The 18979-nt window shown below is 46.2% G+C and overlaps 1 protein-coding gene across 4 annotated transcripts in view; it reads right to left on the bottom strand.

The window, feature by feature from the left end:
- Nucleotides 1–18979, bottom strand: part of ASB1 (ankyrin repeat and SOCS box containing 1) — a 59770-nt gene that overhangs the window by 31902 nt on the left and 8889 nt on the right. For 2 of the 4 annotated variants that reach the window (XM_038001299.2, XM_007966854.3), the window contains exons 3-5: nt 18182–18484; nt 7748–8133; nt 358–6094 (exon numbers count right to left, since the gene is read on the bottom strand). In XM_038001299.2, coding sequence (XP_037857227.1) covers nt 5967–6094; nt 7748–8133; nt 18182–18484 — 817 coding nt within the window. In that variant the 3' untranslated portion in view covers nt 358–5966. Of the gene's footprint in view, nt 1–357; nt 6095–7747; nt 8134–18181; nt 18485–18979 lie in introns of those variants that run through there. The other 2 variants (XR_005241389.2, XR_012094347.1) reach the window with 2 other exon arrangements.

Genomic DNA, 18979 nt, shown 5'->3' with positions numbered 1-18979 from the left:
TCGTTGCTATTTTTAATCATCCTAGTGGATTTATGCTTTAAAAAAAAATTCCCTGTCATATCAATGGGATTTCAGGAAGGAGCAATGGTAAACAGTTACATCTAGCTGTACAGGAGGCTGGGAAATGAAGCCTTTATTCTGGGAATCCGAGTGTCCAGCTAAAAACTGTGAGTTGTATTATCACAGATGGAGAGAGTGGATGGTGAATGGAAACTAGCAATCTCTGCTACATAAATCCAGCTAGTTCCGAGGCAAAGAGAGACTGAGACTGTTCGTGATAAAAAGCCTTCTTTGCAGGAGAGTAGGAGAGATGGCAGAGGTTCTGGGACAAGGAATGAAGAGGCAGAACACACAAGGAACCGCTGACAGATGGATGCATGTCTTTATTTAGTTCGTTCATTCCAGGTTCATCCCAAATCTTCACATCTCACCCTCCCACCGTCAAAACAGCTCCCATGTAACAACAGGGGGCCAAAAGCAACAGGCTTGCTCACAGTCTCCATCACCCCCCACCCCACGGAACACTGTGGGGACAATGGCACCTTACTTGAAAGCCACGGGTTTCAAACATTTTTAGGGGCACAACTCTCTTCAAACTGGAAACCACGAGCCACTAAATAAAACAGGCTGTCAGGGAGTTTCAAACTGGGCAACATTTGGGGTACATCCCTGGAGCCCCAAGCTCCCTCAGAGCAGGTGAAGATTCCTGCTTCAGAGTCCTTCTTTCTATCCAATCACTTGAAACGTTCCATAGAAAGAAAAGAAAAAAGAACTCCCTTCTTCTTGAAATGTGCACACCAAGATTTCACACGACCAACACTTCCACCTGTTGAAATAAACAGTCCACAAAATTAAGGCATTTGAGGGCAATTAGAGGGAAATAAAGCATTTATTAAAGTTACAATGGCATATCAAAAATGTCCATTATGCTTTTGAAGGCTCTTAACTAGGCACAAGGGCAGAAACAGTCATGATCCCAGCCACTGCAGGCAAACACGTGTTGATTACCAAAGCAGAAAGGGAGACAGAGGGCTGGTGGTGAGCATTCTCTTCAGCAGGTCCCCAGGCACCAGGCCCCCTCCAAGTCATGCCTCACATGCCCAACAGCAAAGAGAAGCAGTGGGAGCTGTGCAGACACCGCAGGGCAGGGGAGGGCACTGCCGGCTAAATTACAGCAGCAACTGTATGCACGAAACAGCTTCTTCATAAACACCATTCTCAAACTGGATTTATGCACATTCATACACTACCTAGTATATCTAAGAGATCTTGAAATCAAAGCAACATAAAAAAGAGAGACCCGCCTGCATTCCAGGCACTGAGCAATGACATGTCAAGGCAACAGAAGGCCCCCTCCTGCCCCCATTCACTTCTCCATCCCACTGTCTGCTGAGAATTTATAGTATTTATTCCACACATCACTGTGTACTTCAAAATCTGCACATTCCTCTCCGTGGGATTCTCCTGGGATGTGAATCCCACTACCGTGCATCATGTACGCATCTAAACTATTTCATTCCACACTGAGAGACTCGGGTTTGGAGCGGGAGGAGGGAAGTGAGGCGTAAGTGAGAAAGGAGGTCATATGGCCCAAACAGATACTTCCAGGAGTCCAATCCCAGCTGGCAGGGATCCAGGCCCCTGGAGGTCAGGCCTGCTTGCTGAGTACAGACAGCCAGTGAGGAGGCAGAAGCTGTAGCCCCAGAGCCAGAAGACCCACACTAGTGTCATCGCCACAGGCTCCCAGAGTCCAGGTCAAGGGGCAGTCCTCACCGAGAAGGCACACCAGCTTCCTGTGGGTGTGTCCCATGGATCCAGGGGTGGCTAGAGGCCCATCACCAAGGGTGTTTGCACTTCCTAAAACTGCACACAGCGACCTCCAAACTCGTTCTTGGTCGGCAGCAGTGGAAATGCTGCAGTGCTGTCCGCCAGTGTACAGGCTGTTCAAGGACCCAAGAGGAATTTCTCACCAATACGTAAACATGCACCACAGCTAGACTGCGGTTCCCTGACTTTGGGATTTCAGAGACAGGCGAACTGAAGAAGAAATTCTGGGGCTGACAAACAGCAACCAACATTTTGTTTTGCAACCAAGAGCATTTCAAAAAGCAAAAATATTGCCCTCTACTTTCACCTTCATTACATAAAAGGACATTTTATCACCCAAATAAGGAAGAAAATAACCTCAAAACAAAAAACAATCCTTTAAGTTGAACAAATGTGACTTCATCAATTATTTACCATGTTGTTCTCACACACCTCACCTGCACAGAGCGCTCTGTCCCCTGTGCTATGCTATGGGCCACAAGGACTCTGGCCCATTGGGGCCCACAGTCCAGCCCGGATCTCCCAGGTCACAGGCTCATCCAGCCCTGTCATCACCTCAAATGTGTTTCCACTAAGAAGAGGGACAAGTCACCAGGACAGCGGTTTACACGCACATGGGGACTGCTTGCGTCACACACTGCTTCCCATGTGACCCCATAAAACCCTGCCGGAAAGGCACAGCAGGAAGCCTTGTCCCTGTCTAAAGCGGAGCCGCCTCTGTTAACAGGGACTTGGCCAAGGCCACATGGATGGCAGCAAAGCACAGGCCACGCGTCTCTCAGACTCTCCCTTAGCTCAGTTCTATGTCTGCTGTATCTTCCTCTCTTTCTCTCAAGAGCTTTTCATTTGAAAAATCAATTCATGGAAAAAGGAAAAAGAAAACTTACTTAAAACAATTGTTCCTTCTCTTTAAAATTACCTGTTTAACAAGTACATTTTAACTAAGTTTTCAAATGCCAAAAGAAAACACAAAAAAACAAGCATTGTTGCCTTAAACACTTTTCTGGAACAAGGCAGAATACAAATAAATAAATATATATATATAAAAATAACGCGAGTGATACAAAGAGTCACAGAATGTGGGTGATACTGATGGGTTTCTCTAAAACCCCTCACCCGGGACTCCAAAGCTGAATTCTCAGAGGTATCAACGTTGTCCCCACTCCACCATGGCCCAGCCCAGCCCATCTGTTGACAGCAGCCAAGGCCCAGGGCCCAGGACTCTGTTCCACGGCCAGCAGCTGCCCTGGCAGTGGTGACAGTCAGATGCTCCTGGGATGCAACCAGGGGCAACCTTCAGGCTCCTTTCCCCTGGCCACCGAGCCCCTCTCCTGGGGAGCACTCCGGGCCAGCCAGGCAGCAGCCTCACTGAGACGGGACTTGGGTGCCCCAGGGCCTAGGAAGGTGATTTCCTAACGTGCTGAGGTGGAAAGTGCTACTCTTTCCTATTCTGTATCCTGTCCTTGCCAACAGAAGAAAATGGGAGCTTTAGTGAAGGGAGTGTCACTAAAACCAGGAGGAATGACCTTAGCTACCCACCCTGTTTTCAGATTCATATTTGGCAGCTTTGAAATAAGACAATGAACCTCCAAATTGTTTGGATTCTGAAAAACTTGGCAAAGGCCGGCTTGAACAAAGAGGAAGTTGAACATGTCCTCTGCAAATGAAAAGCTGAGACCCTAGACACCTGCAGGCCAGCCAGGCCAGGCCACAGGCCAGGGAAGGGCTGCGAGAGGCCCCCTCCTCCAGCTCGTTCTCTCCCCAGACACATCATTCCCTGGCCGGATCTGAGTGAGGTTCCTCCGCAAGGATTCAGTCCATTCCTCCTAGAGAGACCAGGGGCAGTGACCTCGGCCCTCCAAAACAGACACTGGCTGTGCAAAGCAGCGTGACGCCCACGCTACCACACCTCTGTGCAGCCTGAAGGTCACACCAGCGCACTCATGCATGGGACTCCCACAAGGCAGCATTCCCAGGTGCCGCTTCCCAAAAGTTCCAAGAACTGAGCCACCTCCTGCACCGGGCAGGGCTGGGGAGGCCTCATCCTTAACAGGCCCCTGCAGGAAGCACTCAGTAGAGCAGACAGAGCATGTCATGTGTCTACAACACGGCTCACCTCGAGAAAAGTCACCCTCCTCTCCTACACTGAGCCCAAAGGGTGGCAGGAAGAAGAGACTCGAGGTGGGAGGAGCTAAATACTAAGCCAGTGAAGAGCCAGAGTGCAGGTAGCTAACAAGCCTCCCTGAAAGCCCCTATCAACCTACCAGGGTGATGAGCCACTGCCTACGCCCTCCAGTGACAAGGCCCAGCCCACTGTGGTGGCTCCAACTTCCATATCATCATCCTTAACTCCCTACAGCTCCTGCCCCAGCCACAGCCCAATTTCTGTCCCAGTCCCACTTTGGGTGCCACAAAAAACATGCCCACTCCCTCCCCCAGGCTGAAGCCCCCACAGCACCTGGCCGCGGCTGTCCTGGCCCTCCCCTGCCACTCACCTGCGGATCCTCTCCTATCTGGGGAAGACCCTCTTGGCTTCAGCAGGACCCAATCCCAAGCTCCCCTCGGGAACAGCACACAGCCCACATTTACACAACCATCGCAGCTTCTAACAGTGTCACCTCAGCTGAGGAAACACCTCCATTTACCCCTCTGAATCCCCTGAGGACTGTTCTTCCGTTCGGAACTGCATCTGCACACACATGGGTCAGCGGGGGCGACCCATAGAGCCCATTTGTGACACAGGGGGCTGGGGTCTAGAATTCTATCCTCAGGCTGTAGAACGTAGTAATGGCCAGACACTGCCTGCCGGCGAAGAGACGCAGCAATGCTACTAAGTAAATAAAATGATATCGTTGTTCAATTTTTACAAATTGGAATTCTCTTATTACAGAAAATCTAAACACAGATTTGAAATCTGCTCCTTCCTAAATCTATCTGAAGTCTAGAATCACCATGGACCCACACAATGGTCCTCACGGGCTTCAAATGATGAAATGTGATTCACTGGAAACAGCAGCAACCTGGGAGGGCTCTGAGGCTGCAGCCACCAGCCCACCTGCCAGTGACCCTCAACCTGGCTGTGCAGCCCTGGGTGAGGGGAAGCCCCACCCACGCAGCCAAAGCTATCAGCAGTGATCACCCAGGCCATGTCTCTCCGGGGAAAGACTTCTGGCCTCACTGCCATCCCCTTGCAGAGATTCTAGAAGCAGCTACCAAGACAAAAGAGCAATCAACCAACCGCCAGATGTTTTGTCCACTGGACAGCATGCACCTGGAGGCTCAGAACCACCCAGAGGACTTGCTGCATTTTTCACTTTCTGGTATGTGTGGGGGATAGAAGACAGCGCCTCGGGCATTTCCTCGCCTGTTAGAACTGGCAGTGAATGCTGTTGGAACGGTCCTTGGTCCCAAGGAAGGCAGTCATTTCCTGGGGAGTTTGGTGTGGGCCTCCTAAAATCAATCACTGGACGCTCCCTAAGGTGAAGTGGCAGAAAAATCATGACACCTGATGAGAGGCACAGAAGGTATTGGAACAGGTGCTGTGCAGCCAGGAAACCACCCTTGAATGAAGACAATCACTATGAGACCTCCACCACAAAGACAGAATACTGAAGTGGCAAGGAAGGGCATGTATGACAAGAGCATGTGTTACCCCAGGAGCGGGGAAAAACCCAGCAAGTTCATGTCTGCATTTCTGTCCTCTACTTTGCTTACAAAACTCCCTTTTCATTGAGATACTAGAAGGCTTTAATCGAACAATCAAATTGAGAAGTAGAAAAATAAAGAGAAGCACAGTTCCAGAAGTGCTAGGAGTCCTCCCTACAGGGAAATTCGTAGGCCTCCAACCTCAGTCCCTACATGTACACATTCCATGGCCCGTTACATTAATATGCAACTGAAAATCCAGAAAAGAGAATTTGGGAAAAACAATAATAACTTTTGTATGAGCCTCTCAGTTGACAATGACCCAAGGACTGTTCGGCGGCCCAGGCACCTGAGGAGCAATGACAGTCCACGACGACATCTTCAGTAGCAACAGCCATCAGGATACCACCAGCAGCACAGCACTCAGGGTTTGGTGTCCACCTTCTCTGCAGATCACCTTCTCCCTTGCTGGAATCAACCGCAGCACTCGAAGTCTACTCATGAAGTAGAAACTTCTTTATGGGGTCTGGCAGAGGCAGCGAAGGAATCAGATGAAGCCGGTATTTGCCAAGAGCTTTTCTCACAGCCACACGGCACAGACACAGCAAGGTTCTGGGAACACCTGGAGGCCGTGGGAAGAAAGAGAGGGATAGAGGGAGGTTCATTCTATCCTAGCTCTAGAGAGCAAAGGCGGTCAGGACTGGCAGCCAGAAGTGCACAAATGCTCACTACCAACTTCAAAATGCTCAGCGAAACACAAAGTGATGGCTTTTCCTGATGGATGAGGAGAGCAGGCCCAAGGGAGGAAGGTCTCATTATCTGCTCCTTCTGTCGGTGGAAGGAGCCAAACCTTTCCAGCCTCGTTAACCCAGAGCATCTGCTCCCTGGGTCACAACTTGACCATGTTTAATGCACTAGAGAAAGAAATCAGAGTGGACCACTGAAGGCCCCAACAGGTGCAGGCCACTGATACCCAGCCTCTGTCAGCCTCTTCCCTTAGTCAATCCCTGAAGCGCCACCAGAGCCTGGGGAACACAGGCCAAGCAGTGCTTGAGGGGCACAGGCTGACAACTTTGCCCCCAATGAAAAGAGCGCAGCCAAGTTCTGTCTCGATTAGCGAGGAAGCTGAGGAGTGGAATGGTCATAAATGCAAGCTGCTTTTTCTATCAGTATAGTTCCCAGCTGACCACTCATTAACTATTTGCGGGAAGGCTACACAGGAGCATGCTTTAATCAACTGGTTTAGGGAAATCCAGTAACAAAAACACAATGAATTTCAAGTCCTTTGAGAGGCACGGAGAAGGAAGAGGTTATCAACTTGGATGTCTCAAGACCCAGACTGGGAGTGGTGGGAGGGGCTACACGTGGGCAGGAAGTCAAAGATGACACATGAGGTCAATGTCTGAATCCCACAGAGAGCCTCAGACAACAAGACCTAGCTACGGATCGATTCCAGTCTCTCGTGTGATTAATGCATTAATCGCGAACAAAATCTTTGTTCATAAACAAGCAGACTAGGAACTTCATTGTAACAAAACTTAGGCTTATCACACAGTCCTAAATAGTGAAACTTCAGTGGAATTGAAAGGAGAGTGAGGAACCCTAGAAAGCCCCGCCTGCAATTTGTTTTAAGGGCTCACTTAAAAACCAGCATAAAAGAAGTCACTGTCTATAAGAATCTGGGGCCACAAATTAGAGCAAAAGGATAAAGAGAATATAACTTTAGACTAGGGCAGTGGCTCATGCCTGCAATCCCAGCACTTTGGGAGGCTGAGGCAGGCAGATTACTTGAGTCCAGGAGTTCAACACAAGCCTGGGCAACACAGCAAAACATCATCTCTACGAAAAATACAAAAATTAGCTGGGCATGGTATGCACCTACAGTCCCAGCTACTTGGGAGGCTGAGGTGGGAGGATCGCGAGAGCCCAGGAGGTCATGGTTACATGGTTGATTGCGCCACTGTACTCCAGCCCGGGTGACAGAGCAAGACCCCGTCTCAAAAAAAAAAAAAAAGAGAGAGAGAGAGAGAGCAGCATAATTCAAGGAGTTCTGACAATACACATGTACTTTTAGAGATTCCCTGATACCAGTTCTTGGTATTCAGGAATTAAAAAAGAGAAGATCAATCTGAACAACCATCTGGAAAACTGCGAGTGCTAACTGAAGATTCTGGCCAAATGCTTAGTTGGAGGTTTTTGTTTTTTGTTTATTGCTACATCTTGATTCATTCAATCAACCCAGCCCACAAGTCAGAGCTGAACTCAAGCCACTTACTTCTGGCCTCTTTAAAGACCTGCAAGGCCTCAGGGTCCACCTTTCTTCTTCCTCTCGACTCTGGGCCCAACGATTCCCACTTCACTAGATTCAGGTTGGCTCCAAACTCCACCAGCAGGCTCACGAAGGCTGCCTCACAGCCATGACGCAGAACAGCATCCATGACGCACCCAGGGGAGCCCCTGTAGAATCCCTGTGTGTTGACAGGACCATTGCAGTTGAAGTCGGGGTTCGCTCCTGCCAGGAGGAGCAGCCGGAAGCACTGGAGGTTGTGGTAGGCTGCGCTGATGTACAAGGGGCAGACCACCAAGGAAGTGAGCCGCCGGGAGAATCGGGGCTGGATGTCAGGAGTCAGGTGGTGGTTGACGTCAACATCAGCCCCATACCTGCAGGGAAGAAAGGGAAGGTCAGACCGTGCAGGGGACTGACTACAGCCCATAGATCCCACAGATCCCACAGCCACCCTGAGCAGAAGGCCTTGATTCAGTGACACCAGCTGCTACAGGAGACTCCACAGATCAGATAGCTTCATTACGTCCTGCAAGATAAGGTAGCAGGAAAGAACTTGGAATCCCCGCACATACAAAAATTCCTAAGAGAAGTCCTTCAAACCTTTAAAGGTCCAATAATCCCAAGGCTATTTAAACTATTTCAGAGCAAAGACAAAGAAGAGAAACTTACAAATTCATGTGATGAAATTGGCACAATAACCCCAAAACCGGACAACAGCCAAAGCATAAGAAAAACTCCCAGCTAATTTCATTTATGAGTATCAACTTTTAAATCTTCAATAAAATTTTAGCCGAAGAGAATCCTTAAGTATATTAAGAAAGCGACATACCATGACCTCATGGGAGTTATCCCAAGAATGCACAGGTAGCTCCAATATTAGAAACTGTATTAATATAATCCATTGTAAAATGAGGCTGAGGGGAAAATCCTCTGATTATCTCTGCAGATGCAGGAAAAAAAAAAAAGTGGGCATATGACAAAACTCAAGAGCTATGCATGTTTAAAAATGCTCAACAAAACAGAAAGTGATAGCTTTTCTTTAACATGATAAAACATACTCCCTCAGGCCAGAAGTCAGCATCTCATTTAACAGGGAAAGGCTTGAAGCACTCTGGCTAAAGCTGGAGCAAGACAGCCTCCTGCTTTCCAGCCTCCTATTGAACACTAGTGTTAAAGGTACCCCGTGAAATCAGGCAAGAGAACGAAATTAAACGCATAAAACTGGAAAATAAGAGGTAAAAATTTCCTATTTTCAGAGGATACAATGTGTCTGAAAAGCCCTAATATGGAAAAACAATTAACAAGCAATGAGAGAAATGACTGAAGTAGCAGGTTGTCAAACCAATAACCTTCATATAAAAAGCAGAAGGGAAAATTCCATTTATGATAGCAAAATAAATTTTACAATGACATATCTAAGCATAAACTTAACAATAAATGTCCAAAATTTGCATAAGGAAAATGATAAACTACTACTTAAAGTCAACAAAAGTAGACCTAAGAGAATGGAAAGACATAGCACAGTACCGATTAAGACTCAACATTAAGAATTCTCCCTAAATTTATTTTATAAATGAAAATGTCATTACTAGAACTAAGTAAGTTGATTACAAACATAAATAAATAAAAGTAGCATCCCTGAAGCTACATTAGTTGATTTATAAAGTTCATCTGTAAGATCAAAGAAGATGAAAAAATCAAGCAGTAAGGGGGGCAGGGGTGAGAGGTAGCCACACCATAAGTGAAGTTTATTATAAAGGCTAAAAATAAAACTGTGGTATTGGTAAGTGTTGCGGGAAGTCAGGGACCCTGAACGGAGAGACTGGCTGAAGTCGCAGCAGAACATAAATTGTGAGGATTTCATGGACATTTATTAGTTCCCCAATTTAACATTTTATAATTTCTTACACCTGTCTTTACTGCAATCTCTGAACATAAATTGTGAAGATTTCATGGACCCTTATCACTTCCCCAATCAATACCCTTGTGATTTCCTACGCCTGTCTTTACTTTAATCTCTCAATCCCGTCATCTTCCGAGGAGGATGTATGTTGCCTCAGGACCGTGTGATGATTGCGTTAACTGTACAAATTGTTTATAGAGCATGTGTGCTTGAACAATATGAAATCTGGGCACCTTGAAAAAAGGAACAGGATGACAGCAATGTTCAGGGAATGAGGGAGATGGCCTTGGACCCTGACTGCCTGTGAGCCGGAGGGAACAGAGCCATATTTCTCTTCCTTCAGAAACAAATAGGAGAAATATCACTGAATTCTTTTTCTCAGCAAGGAACATCCCTGAGAAAGAGAATGTGCCCTGAGGGTAGGTCTGTGAACAGCCCCCTTAGAGGCATCCGTGTTTTACAGTCGAAGCTGAAGGGATGAAATAAGCCCCGGTGTCCTGTAGCGCTCCCAGGCTTATTAGGAGGGGGAAATTCCTGCCTAATAAATTTTGGTCAGACAGGTTATCCGCTCTCAAACCCTGTCTCCTGATGTTATCAATGACAATGCTTGCCGAAACTTCATTAGCAATTTTAATTTCGCCCCATCCTGTGGTCCTGTGATCTCGCCCTGCCTCCATTTTCTTTGTGATATTTTATTACCTTGTGAAGTATGTGATCTCTGTGACCCACACCCCATTCATGCACTCCCTCCCCTTTTGAAAATCGCTACTAAAAACTGGCTGGTTTTATGGCTCGGGGAGCATCACGGAACCTACTGACATGTGATGTCTCCCCCGGACACCCAGCTTTAAAATTTCTCTCTCTTTCTCTTTCCCTTTACTTCTCAAACCAGTCGAGATGCTTAGGGAATAGAAAAGAACCTACGTTAACCATCGGGGGCGGATTCCCCTGATAGGTATGTGAACAAAATGGCAGAATGATGGAACTTTAAGAAAATCTCAAAATGGGCCAAATTGCATATAGAAATTTCATATATGATAAAGGCAGCATCTCAAATAAGGGAGAGTGTAGACGTTTTACTGTTTTTTGGGGTAACTGGACATCCATATGGAAAAAGGTGAAAGTATATCCATTCACCATAGCATATACCAGAATAAATTCCAAACTAACCATAACTTAAAATGTAAAATATGAAACCATGCAAAAACTAGAAAAAAAACTCCAAGTAAAATTTGCCTAATTCTGACACAAAATCCACAAAGAAAATGCTTTTAACATGAAAATTTTTAAAACAAAAACTCTTGCATAGCATAAGAATGACAAAACAACATAAGCAAAAGTAAACCAAGCAATGAAAAACTGGGGAAAAATGTTACAAAGGGGTTAATACCCTTAACATATAAAGAGCTTCTAAAAGAAAAAGATCAATAGCCCTACAGAAAACTTAAGAGAGATGGGGTCGGGCGTGGTGGCTCACACCTGTAATCCCAGCACTTTGGGAGGCCAAGGCGGGCGGATCATCTGAAGTCAAGAGTTCAAGACCAGCCTGGCCAACATGACAAAACCCCATCTCTACTAAAAATACAAAAATTAGCCGGGCGTGGGTGTGCCTGTAATCCCAGCCACTCAGGAGGCTGAGGCAGGGGAATTGCTTCAACTCGGGAGACAGAGATTGCAGTGAGTTGAGATGGTGCCATTGCACTCCAGCCTGGGCAACAGAGCTAGGCTTCGTCTCAAAAATAAATAAATAAAAATAAAAATAAAAATAAATTAGAGAGATGGACAGCTACAAATGGCTCTTAGCCACATGAAAAGACGCTCCGCCTCACTCGGAACAGAAATGCAAACTAAAACTATTCTGAGATATCACTTCTCACCTATCAGATTGGGAAAAATCCAAAAATTTATTGACCAGGCTTTTAGGAAACAGGAAATCTCATTCATTGTTTGAGCAATGGAAAGTGAACTTTCCTCCCATGGAGGGGGAAATCTGTCAATCGCTAGTAAAATTACATATGCATTTACCCTTCGACCCATCAATCACACTTCTCGGAATCTATTTCCAAAATACATCTGCAAAACTGTGAAAAGATATATGCAGAAGGCAATTCATTAAAGCACTCTCCGTAACAGCTGGAGACAGTACACCATCCACGTGTCCACTAACGGGACTGGCTGAATGAACCTGCAGCTCATCTGCACTATGCAGCTCTGTGCAGCTCTGAAGAGGAGGAGGGTTGCTGTACACCGCTCCGGAACGGCCTCCGAGCACAGGCAGAGGGAAAGGAAGCAGCACAGCAAAAGTGCACAGTCCACTACTGTTTCTATGGGGGAGGAGGTTGCAGTGTGCTTATGGTAAACCATGGAACTTTTTAAACGGCTATCTACTAGGGAGGGAGAGAACAGGATCAAGGAGACAAGGACACAAGCTAGATTTCCAAAAATATATACCATGGCCAAGCGTGGTAGCTCATGCCTGTAATCCCAATGCTTTGGGAGGCCAAGGCAGGCAGATCACTTGAGGCCAGGAGTTCGAGACCAGCTTGGTCAACATGGCAAAACCCAGTCTCTACTAAAAATACAAAAAAGAAAAAAGAAAAAGAGCTGAGCGTCATGCATACACCTGTAGTCCCAGCTACTTGGGAGGCTAAGGCATGAGAATCACCTGAACCCAGGAGGCAGAGGCTGCAGGGAGCCAAGATTGTGCCACTGCACTACAGCCTGGGAAACAGAGCGAGACTGTCTCAAAAAAAAAAAAAAAAAAAAAAATTATACCTTGTTTTACAATTTGACTTTGGAACCACATAAATTTTTTATGTTGTAAAACAAAATTAAGTAAAAAGTAATCCTTAAAAACTGAAAGCAGCAGGATGTGGTGGCTCATGTCTGTAATCCCAGCACTTTGGGAGGCCGAAGCAGGCAGATCACTGGCGATCTGGAGTTCGAGACCAGCCTGACCAACATGGCAAAACCCCGTCTCTACTAAAAACACAAAAATTAGCTGAGCGTGGTGGCAGGCACCTGAAATCTCAGCTACTCAGGAGGCTGAGGCAGGAGAATCGCTGGAACCTGGGGGGCAGAGGTTGCAGAGATCGTGCCACTTCTCTAGCCTGAGTGACAGAGCAAGACCCCGTCTCAAAAAAAAAAAAACTGAAAGCAAAAAGAAACACATGAACTCAATCAGGTATCCAGCTGGCGCCATGATGTGCTGCCCACTAGGACATCTTTCTTTTCAGGTACACTAAACATCCAGACTCCCATGATTAGCACAGACCACTCCCAGCATCAGGTTCACCCGGAAGGCCCCAGGCCAGGATGCACAGTTTGCCGGCAGGGCAGCGTCACCCAGCTCTTCACATGGGCATGCACACAGCCATGAGTGAGGTAACCCCTAGGCTGCCCCTCCTGATCCCCACTGACAGCCCGATGGAGGAAACAAAACTCACATAGGGCAGGTGCAGGAGCCACCTGATGTAGAAGCCTCACTCTCCACCAAAGCCAATCTCTAAATGACTCCATTTCCTTTACTTGCCCTTTGTCACTGTACTCAGAGATGACCAAATATATGGCTCTCTATAAGACATTTAGGGTTCTTCCAGGCCAAGTGCAAACTCCCATTTTTACTCTAAAGAGGGATCAGTCAATGAGGGGGCCCTGGCTCAGAGTCAGAGTCCTGACAAGGTAAGAAGGCCACCTGGCATGAGAGGTGAGCGTCCAAACAGGTCAGGAGCCACGTATGGGAAGGGGCAGTAAAACAAGGCTGGCTGGTGCCACACAGCGGACAACACGGACAACACAGGCAATATGTGGAGGGCAGGGGAACCGGGTTTCTCACTGGTGAAAGGAGAATAACAAATGCGGAAAGGAAGAAAACTAGGATGAATCTTGTGGTGGGAGCCTGGATTTAAAGTAGCCAGGTGAACTCCTATCAATGTATAATAAAGATATATAAACAGAAATGTGGAATGTACATACAACCTTAGCTTGGTCCAATAGGAGGGCGTGAAAACAGTGATACCCCAAAAGCAACAGGCACTTCTAGTGTCCAAAGGCAGGTTTCCGCACACCATTCTTCACTAAAAGAAACTAGGACTCCTTGGAGAAATGACTTATTCCAGGACTGAGGCAGTCAAAGCACGAGATGAGCCAAGAACATCTTGTTACAGGAGAAAGCAAGGAGCTGCTCACAGAACGATTAAAGACATGCCAAAAGGACAGAGATGGCTTGAAGCAGCTATCAGTAGCCAAACTGAGACAATATGAATATCAAAATAAGTAACAATAATAACGAATTATAACTCATTGAATAAATCAGAAACCATGAGTCTACACTAACAAATAAATAAATGAACAAATTAAAAATCTGAGACGAACAGGACATATACATGGTTGTAAAGCACCCCTCCACAAAATACTACTTACAGAGAGAACAGGAATAGCTTTACGGTAGCGAAACACGGCAGGCACCACCTTAATCAAATAACAGATGTGAGTATCGGCAGTAATAGGCACACAGAGATCATATGCAGCCTGATAGGACGGAAATGTGAATCTCACTTCGAGATTCCTGACCAAAACGCACGACGTGACTCTAATCTGAATCAACGTTAGAGTCGGCACCTGTGTTCTTGAGCTTTCATCAGCCCACACGGTCCCGCAATGTCTCACAAGATTTGTCACCACCAAAGCATTTCATTTGTAATAGGAAAGGGCAATATGTGGGGAGCAGCGATGACGGGGCCAGAACACACAAGGTGCAGGGAGAACAGAACAGCGTCACCTTCCGTGCTGCACTCATACCGCTCGCCAACAGGTAAGGCCAGCAACCACTTTCTAACCACCTCGGCACCATCCTAAGTGTACAGAGAAACGTTCCCTTGGAACCAAAACCGCTGCTTTCAGGCAGCACAGGCCCAAGGACGAGCACGTGGACCAACACACTCACATGACAATGAACTTCCTCTACAAACACAAACACCACCCACTCGCCAAGACATTCTAGGAGTGACAGGGGAAGCATTCTAAAGCACACAGAGCCAATGAGAAATGGATACTTTACTTCATATACCCAACCAATTAAGCAAAGGAAAACTAGATCTCGAGCAGCGATGGTTTTTTTCTCCTTACTGTTAGCGAAAATCTTCCAAAACGTTTGTAATTTTGGGCAATATGACAATCTGGTATTAGCTGAGCTATGGGAAAGATAGCCCTTCATCCACTCATAAAAATATACTGGATGAGATCCAGTTAATTTTAATCCTGAATATTTTCCAAATTCCTCTATTGCTTTTAATATCACTGGCAAGGAACCACTGGAAGAACTCAATAAATCAATATAACTTTTGCACATACAGAAATACCACTCTGTACCTTTTTTCTAAAATATGAGCAATACATATCAAGGGAATTTACAAATAAAATGGAGGTGACTTACAGAGGGACAGAAAATTGCAATAGTGAAAGATGAGAGCCCTAAGGGGGAACTGGCACAGGGAAGGCAGAAGCTAAGTTATTTCCAGATAACATCACTGTTCAGTAACTTAACCACATCACTCTACTTTCCAAAAGTCAATTATCTTGGAATTTAGAACACAGAAAACTTTTTAATAGAATAATACATGTTCTTGGTACCACCTTGTAAAAGTAATGTCCTATGCTCCAGTGAGGGAGTAAGATGTCTCAGTAACGTTTTCGCAAGAAGGGCATCTGTGGTTGGGCGCGGTGGCTCACGCCTGTAATCCCAGCACTTTGAAGAGGCCGAGGTGGGAGGATCACAAGGTCAGGAGATCGAGACCATCCTGGCTAACATGGTGAAACCCAGTCTCTACTAAAAATACAAAAAAGTAGCCAGGCGTGGTGGCAGGTGCCTGTAGTCCCAGCTACTGAGGAGACAGAGGCAGGAGAATGGCGTTAACCCAGGAGGTGGAGCTTGCAGTGAGCCAAGATCGTGCCACTGCACTCCAGCCTGGGCAACAGAGCGAAACTCCATCTCAAAAAAAAAAAAAAAAAAGAAGGGCATCTGTATATGTACTTCTCGGGTAGCCTGCAGGTAACTCAAAGCAGTTGTGCATCATGAATTGACTGAAATACCTAAAGGGATTTCTGGAACCAACATGGAATTTCACTGATTGATCCTACTCAAAAACATTTCCAAATTAACAGCTTGCATTCTCCAAGGTGCAAAGACATGGGACTGAGGTAACTTAGATAATCAGGTTAGAAATCCTTAAAAAGAGGGAAAAAGCCTCACCACAGCTTTATCATCCTCTAACATAACAACCTTACCACTCTCATTCCTTCATCCTCCCAAAAGCCAATTGTGTAGCTATTTAATTTATAAAAACTTTCAACAGGAAAAACATATTCTGGGTACTTAATTGAAAGACCATGTTCTGTGCTGGGTAAAGGGAATCCCAGGTCCCTGCTCATCGGAGCCACCCTGGCTGCAGCGTGTAACAACAGAACCCTTACCTAATCCTTTTCACTACGGAAAAATTTCCCTGAGAACCAGCTACCTAAACTGCACCCTGTCCAAACACAAAGCAATTTGGTCTCCAGAGTAAGACAGGGAAAAAAGCATCTTTGCTGGAAAGAAGTCACTAGAAACATGAAAAATAAAAACAAGCTGGTTCAAACAGAAAAAAAAAAAAAAAAAAAAAGGTAACCATTAGTATGATTAAAATAAGACTGTAGGCCAGGTGCGGTGGCTCACGCCCGTAATCCCAGCACTTTGGAAGGCCGAGGCGGGTGGATCACGAGGTCAGAAGATCGAGACCATCCTGGCTAATACGGTGAAACCCCATCTCTACCAAAAACACAAAAATTAGCCGGCCATGATGGCAGGCACCTGTAGTCCCAGCTACTCAGGAGGCTGAGGCAGGAGAACTGCTTGAACCCGGGAGGCAGAGGTATGTAGTGAGCCAAGATTGGGCCACTGCACTCCAGACTGGGCAAAAGAGCAAGACTGTCTCAAAAAAAATAAAAATAAAATAAGACTGTAAACCTAATACAATGGAAGGGGAAAGCAAAAAAAAAACATATATGAAGAAAAGATATCACATGGAAATAGTTACAAAACAGAAAGATAACAGAAACAAACCCTAACAACATCAGCTATAGCAATAATGTGAACTGTATTAAAAACAAAACTTGGCCGGGCGCGGTGGCTCACGCCTGTAATCCCAGCACTTTGGGAGGCCGAGGCAGGCAGATCACAAGGTCAGGAGATAGAGACCATCCTGGCTAACACAGTGAAACCCTATCTCTACTAGAAATACAAAAAAAGAAATTAGCCGGGCGTGGTGTCGGGCGCCTGTAGTCCCAGCTACTGGGGAGGCTGAGGAAGGAGAATGGCGTGAACCCAGGATGCAGAGCTTGCCATGAGCTGAGATTGTGCCACTGCACTCCAGCCTGGGCAACAGAGCGAGACTCTGTCTCAACAACAACAACAACAACAACAACAACAAAAACTCCTAGACAAATAGTTCCACACAAGCACAAATAGAACTTCTGAAACTCCCTAGGATTAAAACTAAATATTACATAACGCCATGTAAATGGGCCTTAAATAAAATTAATAGTACTCTTGTTTTGATAGAGCATAATACCTAAGCAGGAACTTTTATGAGCTCAATTAGCATCAAAATTTTCAAAGCAAAACCTATTCAAAGTACAAGGGGAAAAAATGGCAAAATCACAAACATGATCAGAGACTAACAGGCTTCTTTAAATTTCTGGCAGATCCAATGACAAAAATGTTAAAAAAAAAAAAAAAAAAAAAGAGAGAGAAAGAGTGAGCTAACCTAACAAAGTATAATATGTAAATAAAACACCCGTGGTCATGTACCTGTTTCAAGCATTCACAACAATGTAGCCTGACAGTAAAACATAAGAAGAAGTCAGCACTGTGGTGCATAGCTGTAGTGTCAGCTACTAAGGAGGCTAAGGCAGGAGGATCACTTGAGCCCAGGAGTTTGAGGCTGCAGTGAGCTATGATCACTGCGTAGCACTCAAGCCTGGGCAACAAAGTAAGACCCCATCTCAAAAACTAAACAATAATAATAATAATTTTTTTAATTCAAAGAATCCCCAAAATGAAAACTATCTGAACATAACACAATAAAAAGCGTTATTAAAACCTTATCTTCCATAACTCTAAGAACAAAGAGAAAATCAACTTCAATTAGAGCTATTTAAATAATAAGGAAAAAGCTTAGACAGGATGGTCAAAACGATAGTAAAAGGTAAAACGTTGCAAGTTTGCATTCTTAATCAAGAAAAATTAAGCAATCAACTCAAAAGGGAAAAAAACAAAAAATTAGAAAAAGATAAAAGTAGATATAAAGGAACAGGTAAGCAGAAAGACAAAGAGAACTGATAAAGTCAAGAGGCAGCTCTTCAGAAGACTAGCAAAACAGGCGAGTCATCTAAAGAGCCGAATTCTAAAGACAGAAAAACTGCAAATACAGGGAAGAAAAATGAAGTGGCTGCAGGAGCCAGGCGAGCTCCGCAGGACTGACCTGATAAGGGCCTTCAGGATGTCGGCCCGGCCCACGCGAGAGGCGTGGTAGACGGGGGTGCTGCGATGGTGCCGGCTTCCGTTGGGGTCCGCGCCAGCTTCAAGAAGGATCTGGGTACTCTCTAGGTGCCCGTTCACCACAGCCACATACAGGGCCGTCTGTCCTTTTACGTCCACCAGATCCACCTCGGCCCCCTTCCGGATGAGGAAGTCCACACAGTTCCCATGGCCTGCAGTGGCCGCGATTCGCAGCGGTGTGCAGGGCAGCCAGCCACAGCACCAGACAGACTTCTCATTGATGCGGCTGCAGGAGGAACACGAGGGGCTCATGAGAGGCAGCCGCAGGACAGGGACGGGCTGCACTGCCCCCCTCACCCTGGCAGCATGGACACGGTCCCCCTCTGGTTCATAACACCTCCACCTGGGCTCTGCCTTCTGAAACGCTCTCACACATTTCCCCTATGGGACCTGGGCATGGCAGGGCAGGCATTACGAGCCCCATTCCAGGGACAGGACACTCAAGGCACCAGCGGAATGATCAGCACCAAAACTAAGATCTCTAGTTCTTTATTTCCCAACTGCCGTCCGAAGTGCCTTCCTCTACAAAGGTGGGAAGGGTCTGCCTGGGAGGCAGTGCCAAATGAACAGGAGTCTGGGTGAGAGCTCTAGTCTGCTCTTCCCCAGTTACCATCTGTGAAGGCTTGAGGCTGGGCCTCTCTCTGGGCCTCAGCATCCTCACCAGGACTAGCTGACTATGTAGGCCCCCAAACTCTAACACTACACAAATCATGGCCTGAAG

The sequence above is a fragment of the Chlorocebus sabaeus genome, chromosome 10 (genome assembly GCF_047675955.1).
Source record: "Chlorocebus sabaeus isolate Y175 chromosome 10, mChlSab1.0.hap1, whole genome shotgun sequence".
NCBI classification, from domain to species: Eukaryota; Metazoa; Chordata; class Mammalia; order Primates; family Cercopithecidae; genus Chlorocebus; species Chlorocebus sabaeus.
Note: the sequence above shows the minus strand (reverse complement) of the source record. Positions and strands in the feature narration are given on the sequence as shown.